Source organism: Pan paniscus, chromosome 17 (assembly GCF_029289425.2).
Source record: "Pan paniscus chromosome 17, NHGRI_mPanPan1-v2.0_pri, whole genome shotgun sequence".
Classification (NCBI taxonomy): domain Eukaryota; kingdom Metazoa; phylum Chordata; class Mammalia; order Primates; family Hominidae; genus Pan; species Pan paniscus.
This window is the reverse complement of record NC_073266.2, coordinates 63,673,277-63,695,609: the sequence shown is the minus strand read 5'-3', so window position 1 is coordinate 63,695,609 and position 22,333 is coordinate 63,673,277. Positions and strand designations below refer to the sequence as shown.

General features: G+C 39.2%; 1 protein-coding gene across 4 annotated transcripts in view; it reads right to left on the bottom strand.

The window, feature by feature from the left end:
- Window positions 1–3,924: 3,924 nt before the first annotated feature.
- The window catches only part of ARK2N (arkadia (RNF111) N-terminal like PKA signaling regulator 2N), a 93,995-nt gene continuing 75,586 nt past the window's right edge, over window positions 3,925–22,333 (bottom strand). For all 4 annotated transcript variants that reach the window (XM_003830192.5, XM_003830191.6, XM_055102492.2 and 1 more), the window contains 2 exons: window positions 17,211–17,337; window positions 3,925–7,986 (listed from right to left, as the gene is read on the bottom strand). In XM_003830192.5, coding sequence (XP_003830240.1) covers window positions 7,797–7,986; window positions 17,211–17,337 — 317 coding nt within the window. In that variant the 3' untranslated portion in view covers window positions 3,925–7,796. The remainder of the gene's footprint in view (window positions 7,987–17,210; window positions 17,338–22,333) is intronic.

Below are 22,333 nucleotides of genomic sequence, written 5' to 3'. Positions count from 1 at the left end.
AGCGTGATTTCAAGGATTATCAATGTTGTAGAATGTATTGGCATTTCATTCCTACTTACAGCCGAGTAACATTCACTTACACGGCTACACCATATTTTGTTTATCCACTCATTGGCTGATGGACATTTGGGTTCTTTCTCCTTTTGGCGATTATGAATAATGCTGCTATAAACATTCATTGTAACTCTTGGGTTTAACCATTTGAGGAACAGCCAAACTCAAAGTGGCTGACCATTTTATATTCCCACCAGCAATGTATGACAGTTCTGATTTCTCCACTTCCTCACCAATACCTATCTTTCTTATTCTAGTTATCCTAGTGGGTATGAAGTCGTATCTCATTGTGGTTTAGACTGGCATCTCTCTGATGGAAATGTTAAGCATATTTTCATGTGCTCATTGACCAACTGTATATTTTCCTTGGAGAAGAGTCTATTCAGATCCTTCGCTGATTTTTTAATTGGATTTTTTCTTTTTTTTTAGAATTGAGTTGCAAGTTTTTTATATATTCCAGATACAAGTCTCTTATCAGATTTAATATTTCCAAATATTTTCTCCCATTCTGTGGGCTGTCTTTTTACTTTCTTGATGGTGTCCTTTGAGGCACAAAAGTGTTTTTTTGATAAAGTCTAATTTATCAATGCTCACACATTTGGTGAATATAGCTAAGAAGTGTTGAGAGTTTCTAAAGGGAATCAGCTTCAGATCTTATTTGTTTCCACTAACACTGGGAAAGTCACAAAAGAGTTTTCATTCTCAGGAAAAAATTTAATTTGATTATGAAATATTTAAAATATACAAAAAGGTACAATGAATAACATACATTTGTGTCCTTGCTACCCAACTTATGAAATTTTACCAATAAAGCTGAAGTCCTCTGTGACCCCTCCATACCTCCCCTTCCAGAGGCAACTATTACCCTGAATTTGGTGTTTATTATTCTCATGCATGTTTATACTCTTACTAGATGTGTATGTATCCTTTATCAGTATGCAGTATTATATTGTCTTTTAAAATTTCAAACAAATAGCAGCATGTAGTGCATATTCTGCAACTTGTTTTTTCTCTGCCCCAAGTGAAGAAGCAGAGAAAATGGGCAGGAAAACCAGAAAATTGAGGTTTTGTTTTTCTGAACAGTTAAAAGGTACTAATTTGAGTCATTTTTTTAAAACATCTACTCTCACAAAGTCTACCTATGTAAATCCAAATACACAGTTATTCTTCTGTTATCAGTTTTCCCATCTGTAAAATTAGGATAATAATCTGTACTTCTTACCCCATGTGAAACTTTTGAAATAAACATTCTTTTAAAACTTTGAAAATAGCTTGTAGAAATTCAAGGTTCTGTTGGTGTTAGTCATCCAATGCCTTCCCAAGGCTTAAGTGAGATGACAGAACTACAGTCCTTTGAGCAGTTTTTTGGAGTAAGCAGCTCTCGAGTTACTGCTTGAAAAGCCTGATGGCTCTGCAGAACAATGAATCATCCCCTAAAATCACATAGCCTTTTACTTTCAAAAAAGAAACCCAAGACATTCTTCATTTTACAGGTGCAGAAACTAAATCCTATAGCAGTCACATGGCCTTTCTGGGATCTCCTGTTCCCTGGGTCAGGCCGAAACTCACTCACCTGGCCTCTAATCTAACCCTCTCATGCTGCAGAATTCAAGATCCGTCCTCAAGTCAGATTTGCTTGCTTTAGAATCAGTCACAAAAGTGAGGGCTCAACAGTCCACTACACTTTACCTTTCCACTCTCAGGATGGAGCAATCATGAAAGGGGAACAGATGTGACTCTGAGATGTCAATTACCAAAGCACAAAAGAAAAAGCTGGTATCTTCTAAAAGCTTCAGCAAGGCCAATGGGGAAAAAAAAATTCTAATAAAAAAGAAAAAGTTGGCACCAAATAGCTTCCTTCACTAAAGGGTAAGAAGCTAGACAGATATAATTTACAACCAAGGTGTGTTCCCAACAGCAGGCCAGGGTCTATGAGCAGATTATACCAGCTGCTGCTGCCACGCTTCCTTTCTGAGGGCTGACTTCGCTGCCAGCACTCACTCTCATCATTCACACTACCCTACCAAATGGGTCCTCAAGGCTTGGCAGGGAATCCTCATCACACAGAGGGATCCCTGCCTAAAGCCATCTCCACCTAGAAGGCATGTCACATGTACAATGAATTAAACCAACAGAGAGTATCAGGTGAATGGGTGCTCCTTCCAAATTTCTGACACTCATGATCATTACTTAAATCTTTTTCTGAACTCACTGCTCCTACCACTACTTACTGTTGCTTTCTTCTGCTCCAGGCAGATTCTCCCAGCCAAAGTTCCACTATAGGCCAGAACCTCTCTAATTCTATGAATCAGTGCTTTCAATCATGGAATCATGGAAAAAAAAAAAAAATCGTGCCTACCAATGACCTAGGAGGATCGCTCTTTCATAGAGCACTTGGTTCCAAGTGTGGTTAAAACAAAACCTAGAAGAAATTCACTTTACTTAGGTTGCAAAAATGGAGCTGAAAAGATACATATATATTTGGTAAAGATTCTTTATCTGTAATTTTTCTAATTAGACTATAATTATAAATAGTTGGTATCTACTCTGAAAAACAAAACAATAAGGGAAGGAAAGGCCAAATGCCTGCAAAAGAACAGAAAGAAGCAGCCCAAATGACATAAAGCACTAGCTACAGGTTATATTACTTACTTGTGCCTAGTTTCTTCTTCAAAAGCAGTATCCAAGGGCAAAAGGGTTCAAACGTGAGATCCTAGGTAAACAGTTTCCTTCTAGAGTCAAAGAAGAGTTTTCCTTTTTTTATTTTTATTTTTTGTTTTTTGAAACAGAGTCTTGCTCTTGTCGCCCAGGCTAGAGTGCACTGGCGCAATCTTGGCTCACTGCAACCTCTGCCTCCTGGGTTTAAGCGATTCTCCTGCTTCAGCCTCCTGAGTAGCTGGGATTACAGGCACACGCCACCACACCCAGCTAATTTTTGTATTTTTAGTAGAGGCAGGGTTTCGCCATGTTGGCCAGGCTGGTGTCGAACTCCTGACCTCAGATGATGCGCCCACCTCAGCCTCCCAAAGTGCTGGGATTACAGGCGTATGAGCCGCTGCACCCAGCCAAAGATTTCTTATAGGTATTAATATGTCTACGTCTCAGATACGGGGTGGTATAAAAGAACAATTTCAAAAATCTGAAGGTATTTCCTACTAGTTAATATTGTGTTTCCTAATTGTTAACAGATCATTTTCCAGTACAAGCAGAACTAAAAATTCTTGAGGAAAACTAAGAGATTCAGGAGTTGAATGTTTTAATAAAAAGAGGTTTCACTCTCCCTGGTTCCTCATTCCCCTTTACGTGAAGATAAGCTACAAACATCATGAGGTGTTAATATGGTAGTTCCTATCATTTTAATAACCAAATTAAAAATCTGAAAATAGAACCAAACTATGGAAAAAATTATTTAGTCTATTTTTCAAACACCCTATACCTGCTTCAATGTTTAACCACATGCAAAGTGCATGCCGTTGCAGCATCTTACCTTGACTCTCTGATCTCTGCAAAGTAATAACCAGCAGTGAAGTTTTGTTGCCAGGAGTAAAGGTGCCCAGAACAGTAAGTCTTTGGCCCTCTTTGAAATCTCAGGTAGGGGTTACAGGAAAGCTAATGCAAAGCTATTTTTATCAAGATCCAACAATTATCCAAGGTTACTTGCAAAACTTCTTGGGAGTAGTTTTGCAAGTAACCTTGCAAGGATACAGCTCTTGCTTTGAAAACTCAGACATCTTATAAAGATAAGCCTTGTTAACAAAATAGAATCCACTTTCACATTTAAAAGGTAACTTGGAAACTGCTGCAGGTACCACCTAATTAACTGAAGCAGATAGGGACAAAAAAAAAAAAAAAAAAAAACCTCAGAAGATATCATTGTTTAAATACACTCTATTTTATTTTGTCTTAAAATAGTTTAACCTTTATGCTACAGACTTATTTCAAAAAACAGAAAATCTTATCTTGCACCAAAAAATATATATATAACACTCTGTTTTATTATTTTTTCTCCAAAGACCATTAAATACTAAAGGGAAACAAAAACAAAATAATGAATGTAAAGAACCAAATTTTGTTTTAAAAACTAGAGTTGCACATTTGAAAACATTAATTCTAAGCAATGATTTGTCGTCACTGCATCAAGTCCACGCTCACACTCCAGCAACAGCAGATCCATTAACTGCCAAGTGCATTGGTTCCTAGCCATACAATGGCTAACATTTCATTTTCACGGTAAGAGGAGCAAAAGGCTTCAATGGCCTCTGTACTCTTTAAAAAACAAAACAACAACAAAAATATTTCCTAGTTATCCAGTGATTTTTTTTTTAAGATCACTACCTTTTAAAATTTGTTAAGAGAATAAGAAGTAAGTAGTGTTTTAAATAAAATGAAAAAATACAACAGCATCAGACTAAAATACGTGATTATTTTAAACAAACAGTGCACAATCTGAGGAAGTTTGGTTAGGGCACAATCATTTTTATATCTACATGGAAGTCACATCATACACATATTGGAGAACAGGGATTGGAGAGCTTGCTTTGCCTTAAAAAAGTTTAAAACTAAAAGACAAAATAGTGTCCCCAGCTTTTTCAAAAACCTTTGTGACAGTATAAAAAGCAGGTAACAAACTTAGTTTTAAGTTAGTTATGGTGCTAATCTGCTAAAAGTAAAGATGAACAAATGACTAAATTAGTAAACCAGACAATTCATATTCATAATTGATAATAAAAGCAAAGTTTATGGGATGTTTGATTGCCAAGAATAAACTGAATGAAATAAATTGAATAAAAAAGAATGCATTATTCATTCAGTCTGGCCCCTACCATCAAAATGAAAAGACAATTACTAGAGAGCAGCAATTACAGGTTACATGGCAGTCATGATGATGCAACAGCTAGGTCACTGCTCTGTTTTTCACAAATTGGAGGGGATGGAAACTTAACCAAGTCAGTGGCATAAACCAATCTGTGACCCACATGTACCATTTTAGCAGAGAGATTACTCTGAAGACAATGTCCTGTGAAGCATAAAGAACTACTCATGCTACCAAATGTAAAACTTTGATTAAGAAAAACACCTTTGAAAGAAACTTCAAATGTCACAGGAGCTGTATACCACGGAATTGTATCATTAATACCTTGCCTGAAACCACACTCTCCACTCTTCTGGAAACAGCAATGAAAAGAGAGTTGAAACACAGTCTCTCTATAGTTATTAGGGGAAATGACCCAACCTAGTAAGGGAGAGCTGTCTATCTCTACCATCCCTTCCCCTCCCCCTCTGCATCTTAATATCCAAATCTCCGTTCTGGTCCATTAAGTCAGGCAGTTGGGAGCTGGACTAGGAATAAGTGAGGCAAAAGTGCAAGCTGACATAAAGGCAAAGGGCCAGAGAAGAGACTGGTTACAGCTCCACTCTGTTCCTAATCCACAGTGCACACAGCACGCCAACTCTGTAGAGGATGACTATATTAGGGACTATGAAGAAAATATGTCACACGGGAAATCACCTGCTGTGTGGAATTGGGGAAAAAAATATGTGGTTAACATAAGAACAGGTCATGCAAAAACATTCATTAAAATGGGCCTCTGCCCTGACAGTGGGGGAAAAAAATAAGCTGCAAAAACTTCAAGTCACATAATCCACTCTATTCTCTTCTCTATGATTTTCCTGGAAAACACAGACCAGAAATTGTACATTTCTGCTTTGTCTAGTATTTTAATTCAAGTCAAAAACTATGTGTAACAGTAAAATTCAATAAATTAATCCTAAAGTAAAATGTGAAGGTCCAAGGATACACCAGTAGCGAATCTTCAGAAGGTCCTACTTTGCTCTGGCCTCTGGGTCTTTGGTTTTTGTCTAGAATTGTGGCCATGTGAGAGACTGATATATGAGTTGCTAAAGCTGGAGGTTCATGATCTTAAAAGCCTTATCTAACAAAAGCAGAAAATAAAAATAAAAAAATAAAAGCTGATGAAGGACAGAGGCCAGATCAAATGAGATGCTCTCAGAGAAGATCAAAGAACATATGCACAAATACATTCCTGTGGAAGAAGGAACATACAGGAGAACTAATGCAACAAGAAGCGTAAAGGAATAAACTTGTCTTTACAAAAAAAAAAAAAAGAAGAAGATGAAGATGAAGATGAAGAACAGGCTGGGCAGGTGGAGGCAGGCAGACACTGATGCATGTGTATGTGCGGTGTGTGTCATTCATCTCAGCAGCCCCTAGAGCACCCACCCCTCACAGTGCCTTATGCAGAGCAGGCACTTGGTAAATTTGTTTGCTGAATGAAAACTGAAAATGGTAATTCTCATACTCTTACCATAAGAAGAGCCACCAGGGGATTTGGAGAGAGAGGCAAAGGGCCATAGCAACAGTAACAATGGAAACAAAAACAAAAACAAAACAAACAAAAACCATGAAAAACAAAAGGTGAAGTCTTCTAAGCCAATATTACTTCACTCCCCCTGTGCAGAGTACATAGTGTTCTAACTCTAGGTATTGCTTTTAAAAGAATTCACTAGTAACTACAACATATTATAAGAAAGAAGGTAGTAACTAATGCCACAAAATTCCAATGCTGGCATTTCCTGAATTCCCTGAAGCTCCTACTACCCTTTGCTAATCCTTTTAGATTCTGTAAAACTTACCAATGACATTAACATGCTTTGCATCTGATTTCTTATGATACATTCTGATTCTTCTTATGGTATTTTTTTTTAGAAGGTAGAGGAGAAAAATACCCAAATACAGCATCAGGTCCACTTCATCTCGGATGTTAAACAGTTGTTGCTACATACTCTTTATATAGAGACCAGCTATGAAAGACGGCACTTTCCTCTCAGATTTGCAAGTGCCTGTAGCCTCAGAGGCCACACAACTTTTCATATTCTTCCCAACAGGTTTCTATGTTCACCCGTTATTTGACTAAACCAGAAAAAAAGGCGAGGGAGAGAGATTTTTCCCACTGAACTCTTAATACCTTCAGATGCCCAGAAAACCTCATGGTGGGTATCTATCTGAAATGCCTCTGTCTCAAAGGAGACATTTTGCAAAGAGTTATTAATTATTGCAACAAGGAGACCAACTAGGTCACCTTAGTAGTATTTATAAACACAAAGGGACATGTTAATTATCTGTGCTGTGGGAAGTCAACAGGAGCAAACTCAAGAAAGAAGGCAGAAGACTTAAAATAAAAGAAAATATAATTTTAATACTTCTGTCTTCTATTTTTAAGGACAAGTTTTTAAATACACATGCCCTACTAGGTGCCAATAAGGACCTGACTGATATGTGTGCGAATGCCCTAAGATGGGAGTGCCAATGGGGTGGGCAGATAGTGGTCAAGTCTAGATATTAATTTCATTATACAGAAAAATAAATACAAGATTCAAAAACTGAAACCCATTTTGCCTGGCAATTAAAATATTATTCTAAAAGGAAGGCAGAGTTTCCTAAGATTAAAAGTCACCAAGTAAAATAAAGTTGTCTAATAAAATTCATCATTCTATATTCCTACTGAGGGAAAGAAGAAATTCTTTTCTCTGTGATGTTATTTTCCTAAGTGACTTCTTTTAATTAAAAAAAAGGGGGAAGAGGAGGGAATTTTCCATGAGTTTGAATCCTACAAATGCCACAAACAGCTTCTGAAGCTGAAGCTATGACAATGAACTTCCATGTCACAAAGAAGATGAGGAAGTGGAAGGGAACAGTGCAGAGGAAACACAGTGACATTGTATTACAGTAGGTATTTACGCCTGCTATCCTCATCCAGGGTAAGGTCAACAACTTCTGCTGGTGAAGCCCAAGTCTGCTGGGGAGTCACAGCAGTCCATGACTGTGTTTGCCTGGTGCTAACATACTGCGTGCCCGAGCCATGCTTCCATGAAGAAACACTCTGAATCACACCACCTCGAGGATGAACACACCTGCAATTGAGATGAAGAACAAAAGCCTGGTTAATTCCACCACAGGAAAAACAGAAAACAATATGACCTCAGTTGTACTTATCAACATTTTTACTAAGATAAACCTAGTATGCAAGTTCATAAAACCCACAATCAATATCCTTCCCTCCATCTCTGTCTGTCTCCCTCTCTCCCTACCCCACCACACCCCACTTGGTCCCTCTCTCAGTTTAGCCTTAAAAAGGCCAAGGGTCTTATCTCAGCCAGAAAATCCTGAGTTGTGTCTAGATTAGTCACTGACCATGGGTGACAGGATGTTTCTCTGGACTCATTTACACCTCTGGGATCTTCATGATAGGGCAACACATAAATCCAGAACAAAGTTAAGATGCCCAAACAATCTTAGTCTGAACAAATCAAACAGTAAGAAAAATAGTTAAAACTTGTTCTTAAAATAAGCTTTATAATTGGTAATAATGCCTTCAAAGACAGTGACAGTAATACCCTTTCACAGATTAAATTTATAAAAGTCTGTAAGTAATAGATCATGAATAAAGGATCAATTTCCCTTGTCCTGAAGGTCACAACAGAAGCACTTGGTTCATTCAACAGAATCGCTTACAGTTTGGTTCCATGAAAGTAACACAGCTGAATCTTCAGTTTAGATCCACTAAAAGGGTTCTATCGGAGGGAGAGAACTGCCTTGTTAGCAAGTCACACCAAGAGTTCACTGAAATAAAATTGTTTCAGAAACACTGACAGTTTGAATTCCACAGTCCAGTCAAATGACAGAATTGTGAACCTCCAGGCCAAAACACTAAGTTCTGACTCAAATGAGAGGAAGGCAGGAAACTCATGTGATCAATGCTATGTCCTCTCATCTAAACTTCCTGACCAGCCCTCAGGTAGCTTATGTGAGAAGTAACAAGTGGCATGAGTCTAGTCACTAAACTACCACAGTGGCACCTGAGCAGCTGTTTGACAATCTGTAAGCAACAAATAATGCTGGGCCACTTGAGAATTTCAGCTTTGGTTTAATGCTACCTACACCACCAGGTTCAAAAGAACATTAGGGTAACAACGGACACGATTCAGTTGCAAAACTGCCCCAAGGACCCTTAAACTCCTGCAAACATGCCCTACTCCTACAAAGGCTTAATCTGATAACTTCTCCCTTACTAAGAAAAATTCCTAAGAACAGATCTCTCAGGGCCAGAGCAGAGGGCAGAACGCAAATTTGTTACAGTACCAGAAGCCCGTCATCTGTCCAGAGATGGGCTATGTAGTTACTAACCCAGAGGCTACTACCTTTTCAAAGATTAGCTAGCGAAATAAATAGGGACATTAAAATAAGGGACATAAAGCCCAATGTCTAATTCACATCTGTTCAACCCATTATATAAATTCATATTAAGTGACCATGTAGTCATGGAAAAATGTCAGCCAAAGGAGTCCATTCAACATTTATAGAAATGGTTTTGATGACTGAAGGCCAACCGAACACTACCTTTACTAAGCAGTTTCACATATATTATCTCATTGGACAATTCTGACAGACCTATGAGGTAAGCATGGAATTTACTATCCTCACTCTACAGAGAGGGAAACTGAGGCTTAAACAGGTTACATGATTTGCTCAGTCACAATGCTTGAAAGTGATAGGCCAAGGAAGACAGGTCTGATTTTGGGTCCAATGCTTTCCATATCATGTTGTTGCTTTACAGATGTGTGTATTAAATTGGGTGCAGCAAAACACAACAAGAATCATCAGAGTACAAAAATAGACCCAAACTAACAATTTAGAAGTATAAAGTTACCTGACAATTCAAAAGCTCACCTGTACAAGCACTAATTGAAGTCAAGCTGGCTAGAAACCTGATAAGAATTCAGGCAACGAGTGGCAAAGAGAGTCAATGTAATCTTTGGCAGAATTTCTAAAAATATCTCCGAAGTAAAAGAAGTATATAGTCCCAATTGTTTATCTGTATTGCTCACTAAGTAATCATACAATGTAACATCAAGCAGTGGCTTTTTAAAAAATCTGATCTAATCTGTTTATTATACAGAAGAAAAAACCTAGGCCAAAAGACAACCACCTAGGCTCTTAAACAAGTTAAGCATAGAACTGGAGTAAAATCAGGTCTCCACTCAAGGGTTTATTTTCCACTGAATAACAATGCCTTCTTCAGGCTATACCTGAAGTTACTACATCATGTTTGACTGAAAGAAGCACTGCCTGGTTCCCAGGGCCATTCAATAAGCGGCAAAGAAGAGTTTAGAAAGTGTCTGGCATAGGAAAAGAACTAGGAGAGTGAGAGGTTTAGAGACCTTATTTCCTACTGAGGAATGGCTGAAGGAGAGAGAATAGGAGACAGGGCACTTCAACTATCTAAAAATAGATCACTTCTGAAGTTATGTTACAAATGGTTCCAGTTACCAAAAACCAGCTTAGGCTACTTTAAACAATGAAGAGAATTTATTAGTAGGACACTGGGCACCTCAAAGAGCCTAAGATGATGGAACAACCCCTAACCCTCTCTATTTCTCCTACTTCAAAATTTTAGATTATCTGGAGAATGTGATGATACTATCTTTGGTCAAAAGCTTTCCTAACTCTAATTATTAATAGTTGTACATGGAATTCCCAAAGGGAGAATCACTGTGAGGCGGAAGCCACCATGAAAGGTACTATTCCATGCTCGAGGCAAACCACTGAGAGCATGCTTAGAACCATGAATCAGTTTCTAGAAGGCAAGTTTCAGATAATCATTGCTATAGAACAAAGCCACTAAGAAATGGAATGAATTGCCTTTTAAGTACTCAAGTAATTGCTGAGGCATCTGTCAGGAATGTTAAGGAAGATTTTAAGATGCCCTCCAAGCTCAACAGTGACTTTAAGATTTGTTCAAAAACAGGCAAAACTATCATTAAAAGTCAGAATAGGCTGGCACAGTGGATCATGACTGTAATCCCAGCACTTTGGGAGGGTGAGACGGGAGGATCACTTGAGCTCACAAGTTCAACACCAGCCTGGGCACCATGGTGAAACCCCATCTCTGTCAAACACACACACACACACACACACACACACACACACACAGACGGGAGGATCACTTGAGCTCACAAGTTCGACACCAGCCTGGGCAGCATGGTGAAACCCCATCTCTGTCACACACACACACACACACACACACACACACACACACACACACAGACGGGAGGATCACTTGAGCTCACAAGTTCGACACCAGCCTGGGCACCATGGTGAAACCCCATCTCTGTCAAACACACACACACACACACACACACACACACACACACAGTAGCTGGGTGGGGTAGTGAGCACCCATAGTCCCAGCTACTCGGAAGGCTGAGGTGGGAGGATGGCTTGAGCCTTGGCGGTCGAGGCTGCAGTGAACAGAGATCGTGCTACTGCACTCCAGCCTGGGTGGCTGAGCCTTGGTCTCAAAAAATAAAAACAAAAAAATAAAAGTCAAGATAGTAGTTACAGGGAAAAGAAAAGGGGGAGATTGTAATTTGAAAGTAGTGCACAGTGGCTGGGCGCGGTGGCTCACGCCTGTAATCCAAGCACCTTGGGAGGCTGAGGCAGGCGGATCATGGGGTCAGGAGATCAAGACCAGCCTGGGTAACACGGTGAAACCCCATCTCTACTAAAAATACAAAAATGAGCCAGGCACGGTGGCATGCGCCTGTAGTCCCAGCTACTCAGGAGGCTAAGGCAGAAGAATCGCTTGAACCCAGGAGGCAGAGGTTGCAGTGAGCCGAGATCGTGCCACTGCACTCCAGCCTGGGTGACAGAATGAGACTCTATCTCAAAAAAAAAGAAAGAAAGAAAGAAAGAAAGCTCAGAGTGACTTCTGTGTTCTGATCTGAGTGCTTGTTACTTGGGTATAAGCAGTTTGCAAAAAAGGTACGTTATTAGTTATCTGTATGTGTTATTAGCCAATAAAATATTCACAAAAATTATTTACTTTAATGATCTCAAACACACTGAATAAAATGGGAGTTAGGAGATGGATGAGGACAGAACAAGGCTTTTAACACATTTTTTTTTAACTACAGAGGGAAAAAACAGTCAATCTAGTAAACAGAAGGGTGCTAGAGAAATATTTCAACTATTTTATAAGAGAATATACATTACACAAAAATTTATACCAGATAGGGAAAAAAATTCAGGAGAAAGAGGGAGCACAATGGTTGTTAAGCCTCTGGAGTGGTCCTATAATGGATGCAAGAGGCTCGAAATTTTGTGACGCAACATAAAAAAATAAATAGTTTCATGTATTATCACATATGCTTTTTCTGTATCATGAAAGACATGAGGTAGGAACACACTCAGCTGGTTTTTAATTGGTCCAATCAATTGTATTACTAATCTCTATTAGTGCAGATACAGGCTTTGTTCTCACAAAGCGTTTAACCTGCATACAATTGGTGACAGGCATGAAACACAACCTAGAGCCATACTTTGCATTTTATAACCAAGAAAATGCTTGGGTCTTGCTTCCCAAAATGTTAGGAAAAAATAATTATAAATAATATGGTTTGATAGAATAATTACCTGTTCTTCATACGCTAATATCAATAGAAAGGCTGCACAGTGGAAATGAAGTGTGCGCGCGCACACACAGCAGGCTCTGACGGTCAACTTTTTATATAGTTAGCTTACCATTCTAAGAAAACAACATTAAAATTAATCAATTTTACTCTCATTTACACACAGCCTGAAGGTGACCTCTTAGATAACATTTCTACTTCTTTTTCCTAACTGAAGAGGAAATGAATCCTTGTGATTGTAGGGAAACACTCATCTGTCTCACTAGGTTTTTTTGGAGTTAATATTAGCAACAGGCCTGGGCATGGTGGCTCACGCCTGTAATCCCAGCACTTTGGGAGGCCGAGGCGGGCAGATCGTCTGAGCTCAGGAGTTCGCGACCAGCCGGGGCAACATGGTGAAACCCCATCTCTACTAAAATACAAAAATTAGCCAGGCATGGCGGCGTGCACCTATAGTCCCAGCTACTTGGGAGGCTGAGGCAGGAGAATTGCTTGAACCCAGGAGGCGGAGGTTGCAGTGAGCCGAAATCGTGCCACTGCACTCCAGCCTGGAGGACAGGGCGAGACTCCATCTCAAAAAAAAAAAAAAAAAAAAAATTAGCAACTGGTCCTATGAAGCAATGAGTCTCAAATACAGCTTCCTACACCAATTACTTTGCTGAGGAATAACCCAACATTAACGCCAATGATCACAGGATTAACAGACTAGAATGAGGTCCTCAGAACAGGTACCAAAAGGAACTGTTCCAACACGGTTCCACAACATACAGATCTGTGCTATATGTATTCCTCTTCCTAGAGCAATTACCAATGAGGTCGGTAGAAGGAAAAAATAACAGGACCAAGGACAAAAAAAAAATTATTGGCCTGAGGTTTGTAAATTAAAAGTTTTGGCAAAATTAAGTGGGCACATAAGAACTAGAGATACTGGGAAAGTCTCCATCTCACTAGCAAAGAGCATCTGTGAAACTGGACTGTCCAAAAATTAACATCTGGAAATAACATTTAGGTAACCAGGAGTTCAACACAGCAATACAAGGCAATCATAAAATATGCGTTCAACCATTAGCTCAGAAAGCATGCTTTCTAGTCTAGGACTAGAGGATACACAAAAGAGAAATGAATACATCAAAATCTAAAATAAAAGAATAGGAGAAGATATTAGCATGCAAGAAAAGAAAAATAACTATCAAAAAAGGAGGGGGAGAGGCATATCACAACTAGAATTACTGAGTGCAAAGGCCAAACAAAATGCTTCCAATATGGAAAAATGGCACCCCACACAAGTCAGGGCAGCCACAATTCCAGAGAACAACTCAAGGACCAAATCTGAGTTCTTAAAAACTCTTAAAAACCCAACAACAATGTAGAATATGAAAAGAAAAAATAAGAACAAGACAACTAAATCCAAACAAAACATCTACTCTATACATGCAAATCAAATGAGAACAAAAAGATGTGGATCAAAACCTAAAACCTTTTTCCAAGTGATAACCCTGCCAGAAGCACATCAATACTTCATAACTGCAACCCTAGACCCGTAAAAGAAATAAATTCCAGATGAGATACAGGCAGCCAAGGGGCAACTCTGAAGCAACCAACAAGAAAGCCTCTTCTCCTACTTGCTTCTCAGCTTTTTAATCCCAATGTTTGAAAGATTATCAGGCTACTGATACAGAAGCTGCTGGGGGAAAAAAACATCAGAAAGACTCAGTCCTAGACCCAAGATCAATATAAAAGATAACCTCACAAAATAGTAAAGGAGTCAGTGAAAAATACCCCAAAGAATCTGTAAACTCTACATTCCATTATACGGACAATTTTAACCACCACTGAGGTTTTAAAATGGATGTCACCTACAAGATACAATTTCCCAGGATTCAACCCAATAAGTAAGAATAAAATACAGCTTTATGCTTCAGAGCCTGTAAGAAAAAATCCTTGAAAATAATGTAATGTTATTTAAAATGTAGACAAAGTCACTTTGTTCAAGTGTAGAATAGGGATTGTGTGTGTTAGGGGTGGGGAGAACTGAGAATTTAAATTTCCAGGTTTTAATAGAAATATAATGATAATTGTAACTCCAGATACAAAAATATTTTTTTTTTTTAGAAAAAGAAGATAAACATTTAATGATGAAGAAACATTGAACAAAGAAGCTAAAAATAAGTGTGGTTCATGCTGTAACATTTCTAGGCATAAGGAAACAATAAAAAGGGAGATGAGTTAGAAATTAATAGAGAACTTGACCAAGTGATATGTCTTAGCACAGAGTAAGAGACTAGATAAACAATACAGGTTACTACCTATTCCTTCCCTATTTAAGTAGGAACACATAAGTACAATGAATTAAAATTTGAAATGTAACTCAAAAGGAAGTTGGTGAATGAATAATATGTCCCTGGCACATTTGAAGATAATTCACCCACATTGACCTGTCAATGGGCAGGGTATCATAGTAGGAACCCTAAAATTTAAAAATACAATAGTCTAGAAAGATCCTGACATGGGGCTTAAAAGGATAATTTATATCATAAGCAACAATGGTGAAATAAACCAAAGACAAAAATTTGCTGATGTAAAGGAAGAAATCAGTAGTTCTAGCTTTCTCATCTGGTAGGTAAGTCAGCCTAAACAGAAAAATGGAAAAATGGAAGAGAATTTAATAGGAAAAAATTTGTAATTAAGGCAGAAAACAAAGAGTAAAGGAAAGACTGAAAAATAAAAATTATTTCCCACCGGAATAGGGCGAATAATCATTAAAAAAAAAGAAAAAGAGGCCAAGCGCGGTGGCTCATGCCTGTGATCCCAGCACTTTGGAAGGCCAAGGTGGGCGGATCACCTGAGGTCAGGAGTTCAAGACCAGCCTGACCAACATGGAGAAACACCATCTCAACTAAAAATACAAAATTAGCGGAGCGTGGTGGCGCATGCCTGTAATCCCAGCTACTCTGGGGCCTGAGACAGGAGAATTGCTTGAACCTGGGAGGTGGAGGTTGCAGTGAGCCAAGATTGTGCCATTGCACTCCAGCCTGGGCAACAAGAGTGAAACTCCATCTCAAAAAAAAAGAAAAGAAAAGAAAAAGAAAAAGAAAAAATGAAGCAGACTTACAGGCATACTTACAGAATAAATACAGAAGGTATAAATACAGAATAGAGGATGAAGTGCTAGGACAAGACTAGTTCTGAAAAAGCCAGAATTGGCCACTTTTGGGGAGACGGCATGTTAAACTACAAATTAACTCTACATCCTTAAAGTTCCAATTATTTGACTGAAAAATGCTCTCAAAGTATACTTAGATCTCTCTAGAAAAAGATACCCTTAACATACATGTATCTGTATTTCATCTCCACTCTATACTTTTAAGTTTGTCTTTTATATAAGAGACAGAAGAAATGCTGGCAAATGTGTTTTATTACCTGGGTAACCAGAGTAAAATCAGATCAAAGAGCCAAGTAATGAATACACTATGTTATATACCTATTTACCAGAAAATCACAACTTCACTCTTGTGGCATGGGAGAAAAGTTGTTTGCTTTATACAAAATACACAAGTTCTAAAGTCTAAATTTTGGGGGGTGGGTGGGTGTGTGCATGTGCGGCAGGGGAGGTGGGGAAAGGATGTTCCAGAATGTTTCAGAAGAATATCGCTGAAAGGGCTGGAACCAATTATTATGAACATACCTTAAAGCAGGAGTCAGCAAATGTTTTCTGCAAAGGTATTGACTTTTCAGACAGTACGTATCTTAGGCTTTGGGGAGGACATATAATCTTTGTTGAAACGATTCAACTTTGCCAGTGGAGTGCACAAACAGACATCAATGATTATATATAAAATGAACAAGCATGGTTGTTAAAATAAAACTTTATTTATAGACTAAAATTTTAATTCCTGTAATTTTCACAAGTCACAAAGTATCAGTCTTCATTTGATTTTTTTTTCCCACCAGCCACCTAAAAAGGTAAAAATCATTCTTAGCTCACAGCCCAGACTAAAACAGGCAGCAGACCAGAATTGGCCTATGGGCCACAGTTTGCTGACCCCTACCTTAACGAATGCCAAACTTCATAAATTACGTTTATAATGCTACACACCAACTTGATGTCTTGTGGGGGTTTTTTTTAATCCTAAGAAAAAAGACTCCCTTAGTTATATGAGCATTACTGGAAATACACTCTGTAAAAACAGACCAAAATAACTTGCAAGTTTGCTTCTAACGAAAGACAAGGAGAGTTGCTCTAGGAAACCAGTCAAAAAGGCATGATGTCAGATGCATGTTTCCCAACTGTTTGCTCCCAGTATATTTCCAGGTAAAGTGAAAGGCAAGAAAGTATAAACGTGAGAGAAAAAAGTACAGTGATACTTCTGCCTTAAATGAAAAGTCTGTCAAGCTAACTAAACATTTGCTTAAAAGAAAAAAACATCAGCTCTAGTTCACAGACATGTATGGTTGAAATGTCCTTGATATGAGACAATATATAACACACTCTAAGGCTCATATCATGTCTAAACAAAAAGTATTTCTTAAACCAAACAAAACCAAGAGCTCCCGTCATTCATTCATGCCAGCTATGCCATAAAGTCTACCATTTTCTTTTAACTTGTTTTCTGGTTAAAACAGAATTTATAACTTAAAATATCAGACTACTCCAATTAGTATCCTACCTTGCATGTTCCTGAACTCCCACAATCTCTACTTCACTATCTGAAGACGCAATGTTAATTTCTTCATTGAGTGGTGCATTGCCAGCAGATGTTTTGTCACTTGCTAGGAATCCTGGATCCAAATGACCTGAGAGAGAAGGGGAGGAAAAAAAACAAGCACTATAATTTTATTCCTCACAAACAGTGGAAACAACTCATTGACAGATTTGTCATCTAGGTTTAGTCACAGAAATAGAATCACCCTGTGAGAGCTTGCCACGGCAAAACTGTCAAATAAGCTGGGGCAGTGTTCTTTGTTCAAAAAATATACAGAATATATGCTCACGATGTATATTCAAACAACACGGCAGTACATAAAAGTATGAACTCAAAGTCTCTCACTCGCTACTCCTTAGGATAAAAAAATTTAAATGCTTTGGTAAATACCTATATCTGTCTACCTAAACCATAACAAACTCTATATATTTTATGCTGTAATGCTTTTTGCATTCAACTCCAGTCAGCTTTTAAACGACCTGCATAACCACCTAGAAGGCAGTGGGGCTCTCTACTGCTTATCATTGTAATAGAACCAAACTCTAAACCAGAAAAGCCCAAAGGCACATACAGAATAATAGAAGTAATCACTAATACCATATTTATACTGAGATGCTTTGTGAAAGATTTAGCACATGTCCTCTCTAAAGAAACACAGATTTGACAAAATCTGACCCAAAACTACATCTAAAAAGGAAGGCTGGAGGTAAATCACAATTTTGGCTCTGAGCAACTGAAATGTAACTTGTACATTGCTGAGAGTTCTCCTTAGAAACAAACCACACACTCTGGAAAAACGTAACAGTTTGTGGCACTGGGGGAGGTAAGGACTTCTTTACAAGAGTCTTCCCAAAGCACGTATTATATGATGCAATAAAATACATTCTCCAACATCACAGAAAACATGAGCTTCACAGAACTCTCAATAATGGCTAATGGCATGGCATCAAAGTACATGGCTCTAAAAACAATTCTAGCAAGAGCTAAAATAATTCGGCCTATGTACCAGCTCTTGAATGTTCTGATTTAAAAAGCTGAATTTTAGAATACCTAGGAGTTAACATAGAATAAACAGAGTTGCAATGAGTACAAATTCTCATTTACCCTCTAAAGGGTATTTTTATTTAAATATATTGTGATCTGATACAAAATTATTTCCCATATTTAAAAAAAAAAAATCTACACAACACCTAATCTAAACTAAACCAATGTAAAGAAAATAAAATTTTGGCTCATGCCTGTAATCCCAGCACTTTGGGAGGCCAAGGTGGGCGGATCACAAGGTCAAGAGATCAAGACCATCCTGGCCAACATGGTTGAAACCCCGTCTCTACTAAAAATACAAAAATTAGCTGGGCATGGTGGCGTGCCTGTAGTCCCAGCTACTCAGGAGGCTGAGGATGAGAATTGCTTGAACCCAGGAAGCAGAGGTTTCAGTGAGTCGAGATCGCGCCACTGCACTCCAGCCAGGCGACAGAGGGAGATTCTGTCTCAAAAAAAAAAAAAGAAAAAAGAAAAGAAAGTTTTACATGCAACTCTCTTCTCCCTTTACTCAACCCAATGCTTCAAGGTTATTGAGAAATCTTGTACCTTTTTTTTTTGAGATGGAGTCTCGCTCTGTTACCCAGGCTAGAGTGCAATGGCGCAATCTCGGCTCACTGCAGCCTCCGCCTCCCGGGTTCAAGCAATTCTCCTGCCTCAACCTCCCAAGTAGCTGGGATTACAGGCGCGCGCCACCACACCTGGCTAATTTTTGTAGTTTTAGTAGAGATGGGGTTTCGTCACGTTGGCCAGGCTGGTCTCAAACTCCTGGCCTCAGGTGATCAGCCCACCTTGGCCTCCCCAAAGTGCTGGGATTACAGGCTTAAGCCACCGCACCTGGCCAAATCCTGTACTTTCATACTCCTGTCACCCTTGAGTGTAAACCTTTTGGAAGCTACAGACAGTCTCAAACCAAGGCTTACAATTTTTATACCTTCTGACCCTCTAAACCCATCCCTAATAATTTACTCTTTAGCCTTTAAATAAGCAAAATGTTATATCCAAAGATACTCATTACAGTGCTATGTAGCAACTTGGAAAAATGTATACTAACATATAAAGTATTACACATAACACTATAAAAATATGTAGATTCTGAGTAAAGCTGTGAAAAATAATCAAGTTTGAATATATGATTGTGGGTCTTTTTCATAATTCTTTAGTACTATTTTTACCTTTTATTCTTCGACTGAAAATGATGCATATATGTGAAAAATTTTTAATGCTTAGAATGGCTCCTAGCTAAACCAGTGATTGAGATTATATACCACAGTTTGCGTGGGTTTGTAATCCAGATTATGTGGCACTGGCAGTGGGCACATATCTGGACCCTATAAGCACACAAAAGGTGGCATTCACCAGATAAAACCCTGTTTTATTAAATCTAGGGAGGCTGCTTAAATGGAATTGGTTAAGTCTTGCTTTCGTAAACCTAGATTCTTGCTCTGATCCCCAATACCTTGCTTGTGGCCAAGTCTTCATCCAAGTTCTACTTCAATGTTTTAGTTATTCCTATCCTCATGCACACTGTTCCAACTGTACTGCTAAGGAAGAATACAAAATCACAGACTCTCTTCTTTATAGCCTTCAACTTTTCCATATTCAATAATTCAAACAGTCTTTACTGTTTACTTTATTTGTTTGTACCTACAATAAATACTTGTGACATGCTATGCACTGTGCTAAGTGCTAGAAATACTATGGGGAACAAGGCAGGCATAGTCTCTACCCTCAATGAACCTGCGATATATGCAGAGATAATAAAAAGCAGTCTATTGCACCATGGCTTGAAAACTGCTCTGATAGGGAACATTCACCAGACTTGAGGGTAATCAGAGAAGCTGGGTTCTCAAGGAAGAGTAGGCACAGATGAGGGGAAGTGGCATACAGAACATTCTGTTGTCCTTTAAGGTATAAAAGTTTGGTGAGATTTGGGGGTAACAGTCAAAAGAGTAATAAGAAACAAGGCTACCAAAGTCAGCAGGTCAGATCATGGTAAGCTGTCTGGACTTAGCTTTGAGAAGTAGGAAGCCACTGAACGATTTAAACAGAGGGTAAGCAGAGGGGTGACGTCATCTGGTTTTGCATTTTAAAGAATTTCCTTTCAGAGTATAGAAATGAAACTGATAGCAAGCAGGACAGGAAATACTGGAGGCAACAAAACCAGTTAGACTGCTGCAGCTTCCTGGGTGAGAAATGACTGTGGCTGAACTAGGAAAAAAAACAATGGAAAATACTGTGTGTGTGTGTGTGTACGAATGGAGGGTTAGTAATGTTGGGAATTAGGCAAATGAAAGAACATAGAAAGTCAAAAATGATGCTTAGGTTTCTGACTTAGGTAAATGGATAGAGTTACAGTGCCATTCAGTGCACTAATAAAAGCTGAGGGTGGTTGCTCAGGGCATGATGATTATGTGCCTTTAATATGTCCATTAAGCAGTTCACATAACTTTTCACATAAATAATGAGTGTTCATGATAGCAGGACTTGCAAGCAGAGACAGACTAAGACAGGTGCCAGGAATGTTTCATAAATGAGTGAAACTATCACAGAGTCAGCAGATGACAGTCAATGGTACAATCGGTACTGTTCTAAAGCTCAGGTCAGAGGTCTAAAGAGGAAATACAGACTTGTTAAATCCTCAGCAATAGATGAGAGAATAAAGATCATCCTGAAGAGTAAAAGTGGTCTAGAAAACACAACCCAAGTATTGATGAACATAAATAATTAAGAGATGGGGTGGGGCAAGGGGGGCGGGGAATTAGGCGTGGTGGTGTGCAGCTACAGACTCAGCAACTCGGGAAACTGAGACAGGAGGATTGCTTGAGCCCAGGGGGTCAAGGCTGCAGTGTGCCATGACTGCACCACTGCACTCCAGCCTGGGAGAAAGCCAATATAGCAAAGCAATCTGAAGAATAATGAAAGGGAAGGAAGAGCAAACACAGTTTAAGAAGTTTGGCTATGGAGGAAAAGGAGATAGGATGGTACTGAGTAAGGAATATGGGCTTGAGGGAAGGGTGTATGTATGTATGTATGTTGTATGTATGTATGTGTATATATATAGTTTTTAACAATGAGAGAGACCTGTTCATATTCCAAAAGGGCAGAGAATAGGTTTGACAGCAGACAAAGCTGAGGTAATCTGGATTTTGAAGAATGTGGCAAGGCCACCTGCAGAGAGTAGGTGTGGGCAGGTGCAGAAAAGCGAAGTAGCCACTACGAAGAAAGAATGCAAGGCCGGGCGCGGTGGCTCAAGCCTGTAATCCCAGCACTTTGGGAGGCCGAGGCGGGTGGATCACGAGGTCAGGAGATCGAGACCATTCTGACTAACATAGTGAAACCACGTCTCTACTAAAAATACAAAAAAAAAATTAGCCGGGCGTGGTGGCGGGCGCCTGTAGTCCCAGCTGCTCAGGAGGCTGAGGCAGGAGAATGGCGTGAACCTGGGAGGCAGAGCTTGCAGTGAGCTGAGATGGCGCCGCTGCACTCCAGCCTGGGTGACAGAGCAAGACTCCGTCTCAAAAAAAAATAAAAAAAAAGAATGCTGCCTAAGGAAAAGGGGGAGTTTCTGGGAAGCGCTGAGAGCCTGGATGAAGCTGCAGACCAGGAAATTAAGGCAACCTTTAACTCTGTGACAAAGTGATTTTCTCCAGCTATGCTTAGCATGGGGGATATAGGCTCAAAGTGTGCATCCAGGGATCAGACTCTGCCAGGTAAGTACAACAGGAAAGTCAACTCTACAAGTGACATTGGCAAAGGACAGCTGGGCCTATATAGGCTTGATAGGGAAGGACATGAAGCTGGGAGAGGACTGATAAAGGGATGGGGGATTGGTCCAATGAAGTAGAAAAGTAGTGTGGTGGAAGTAGCTGCGTAAGAGTATAGAGGCCAGGCGCAGTGGCTCACGCCTGGGAGGCCAAGGCAGGCAGATCATGAGGTCAAGAGATGGAGACCATCCTAGCCAACATAGTGAAACCCCATCTCTACTAAAAATACAAAAATTAGCTAGGTGTGGTGGCACATGCCTGTAGTCCCAGCTACTCTGG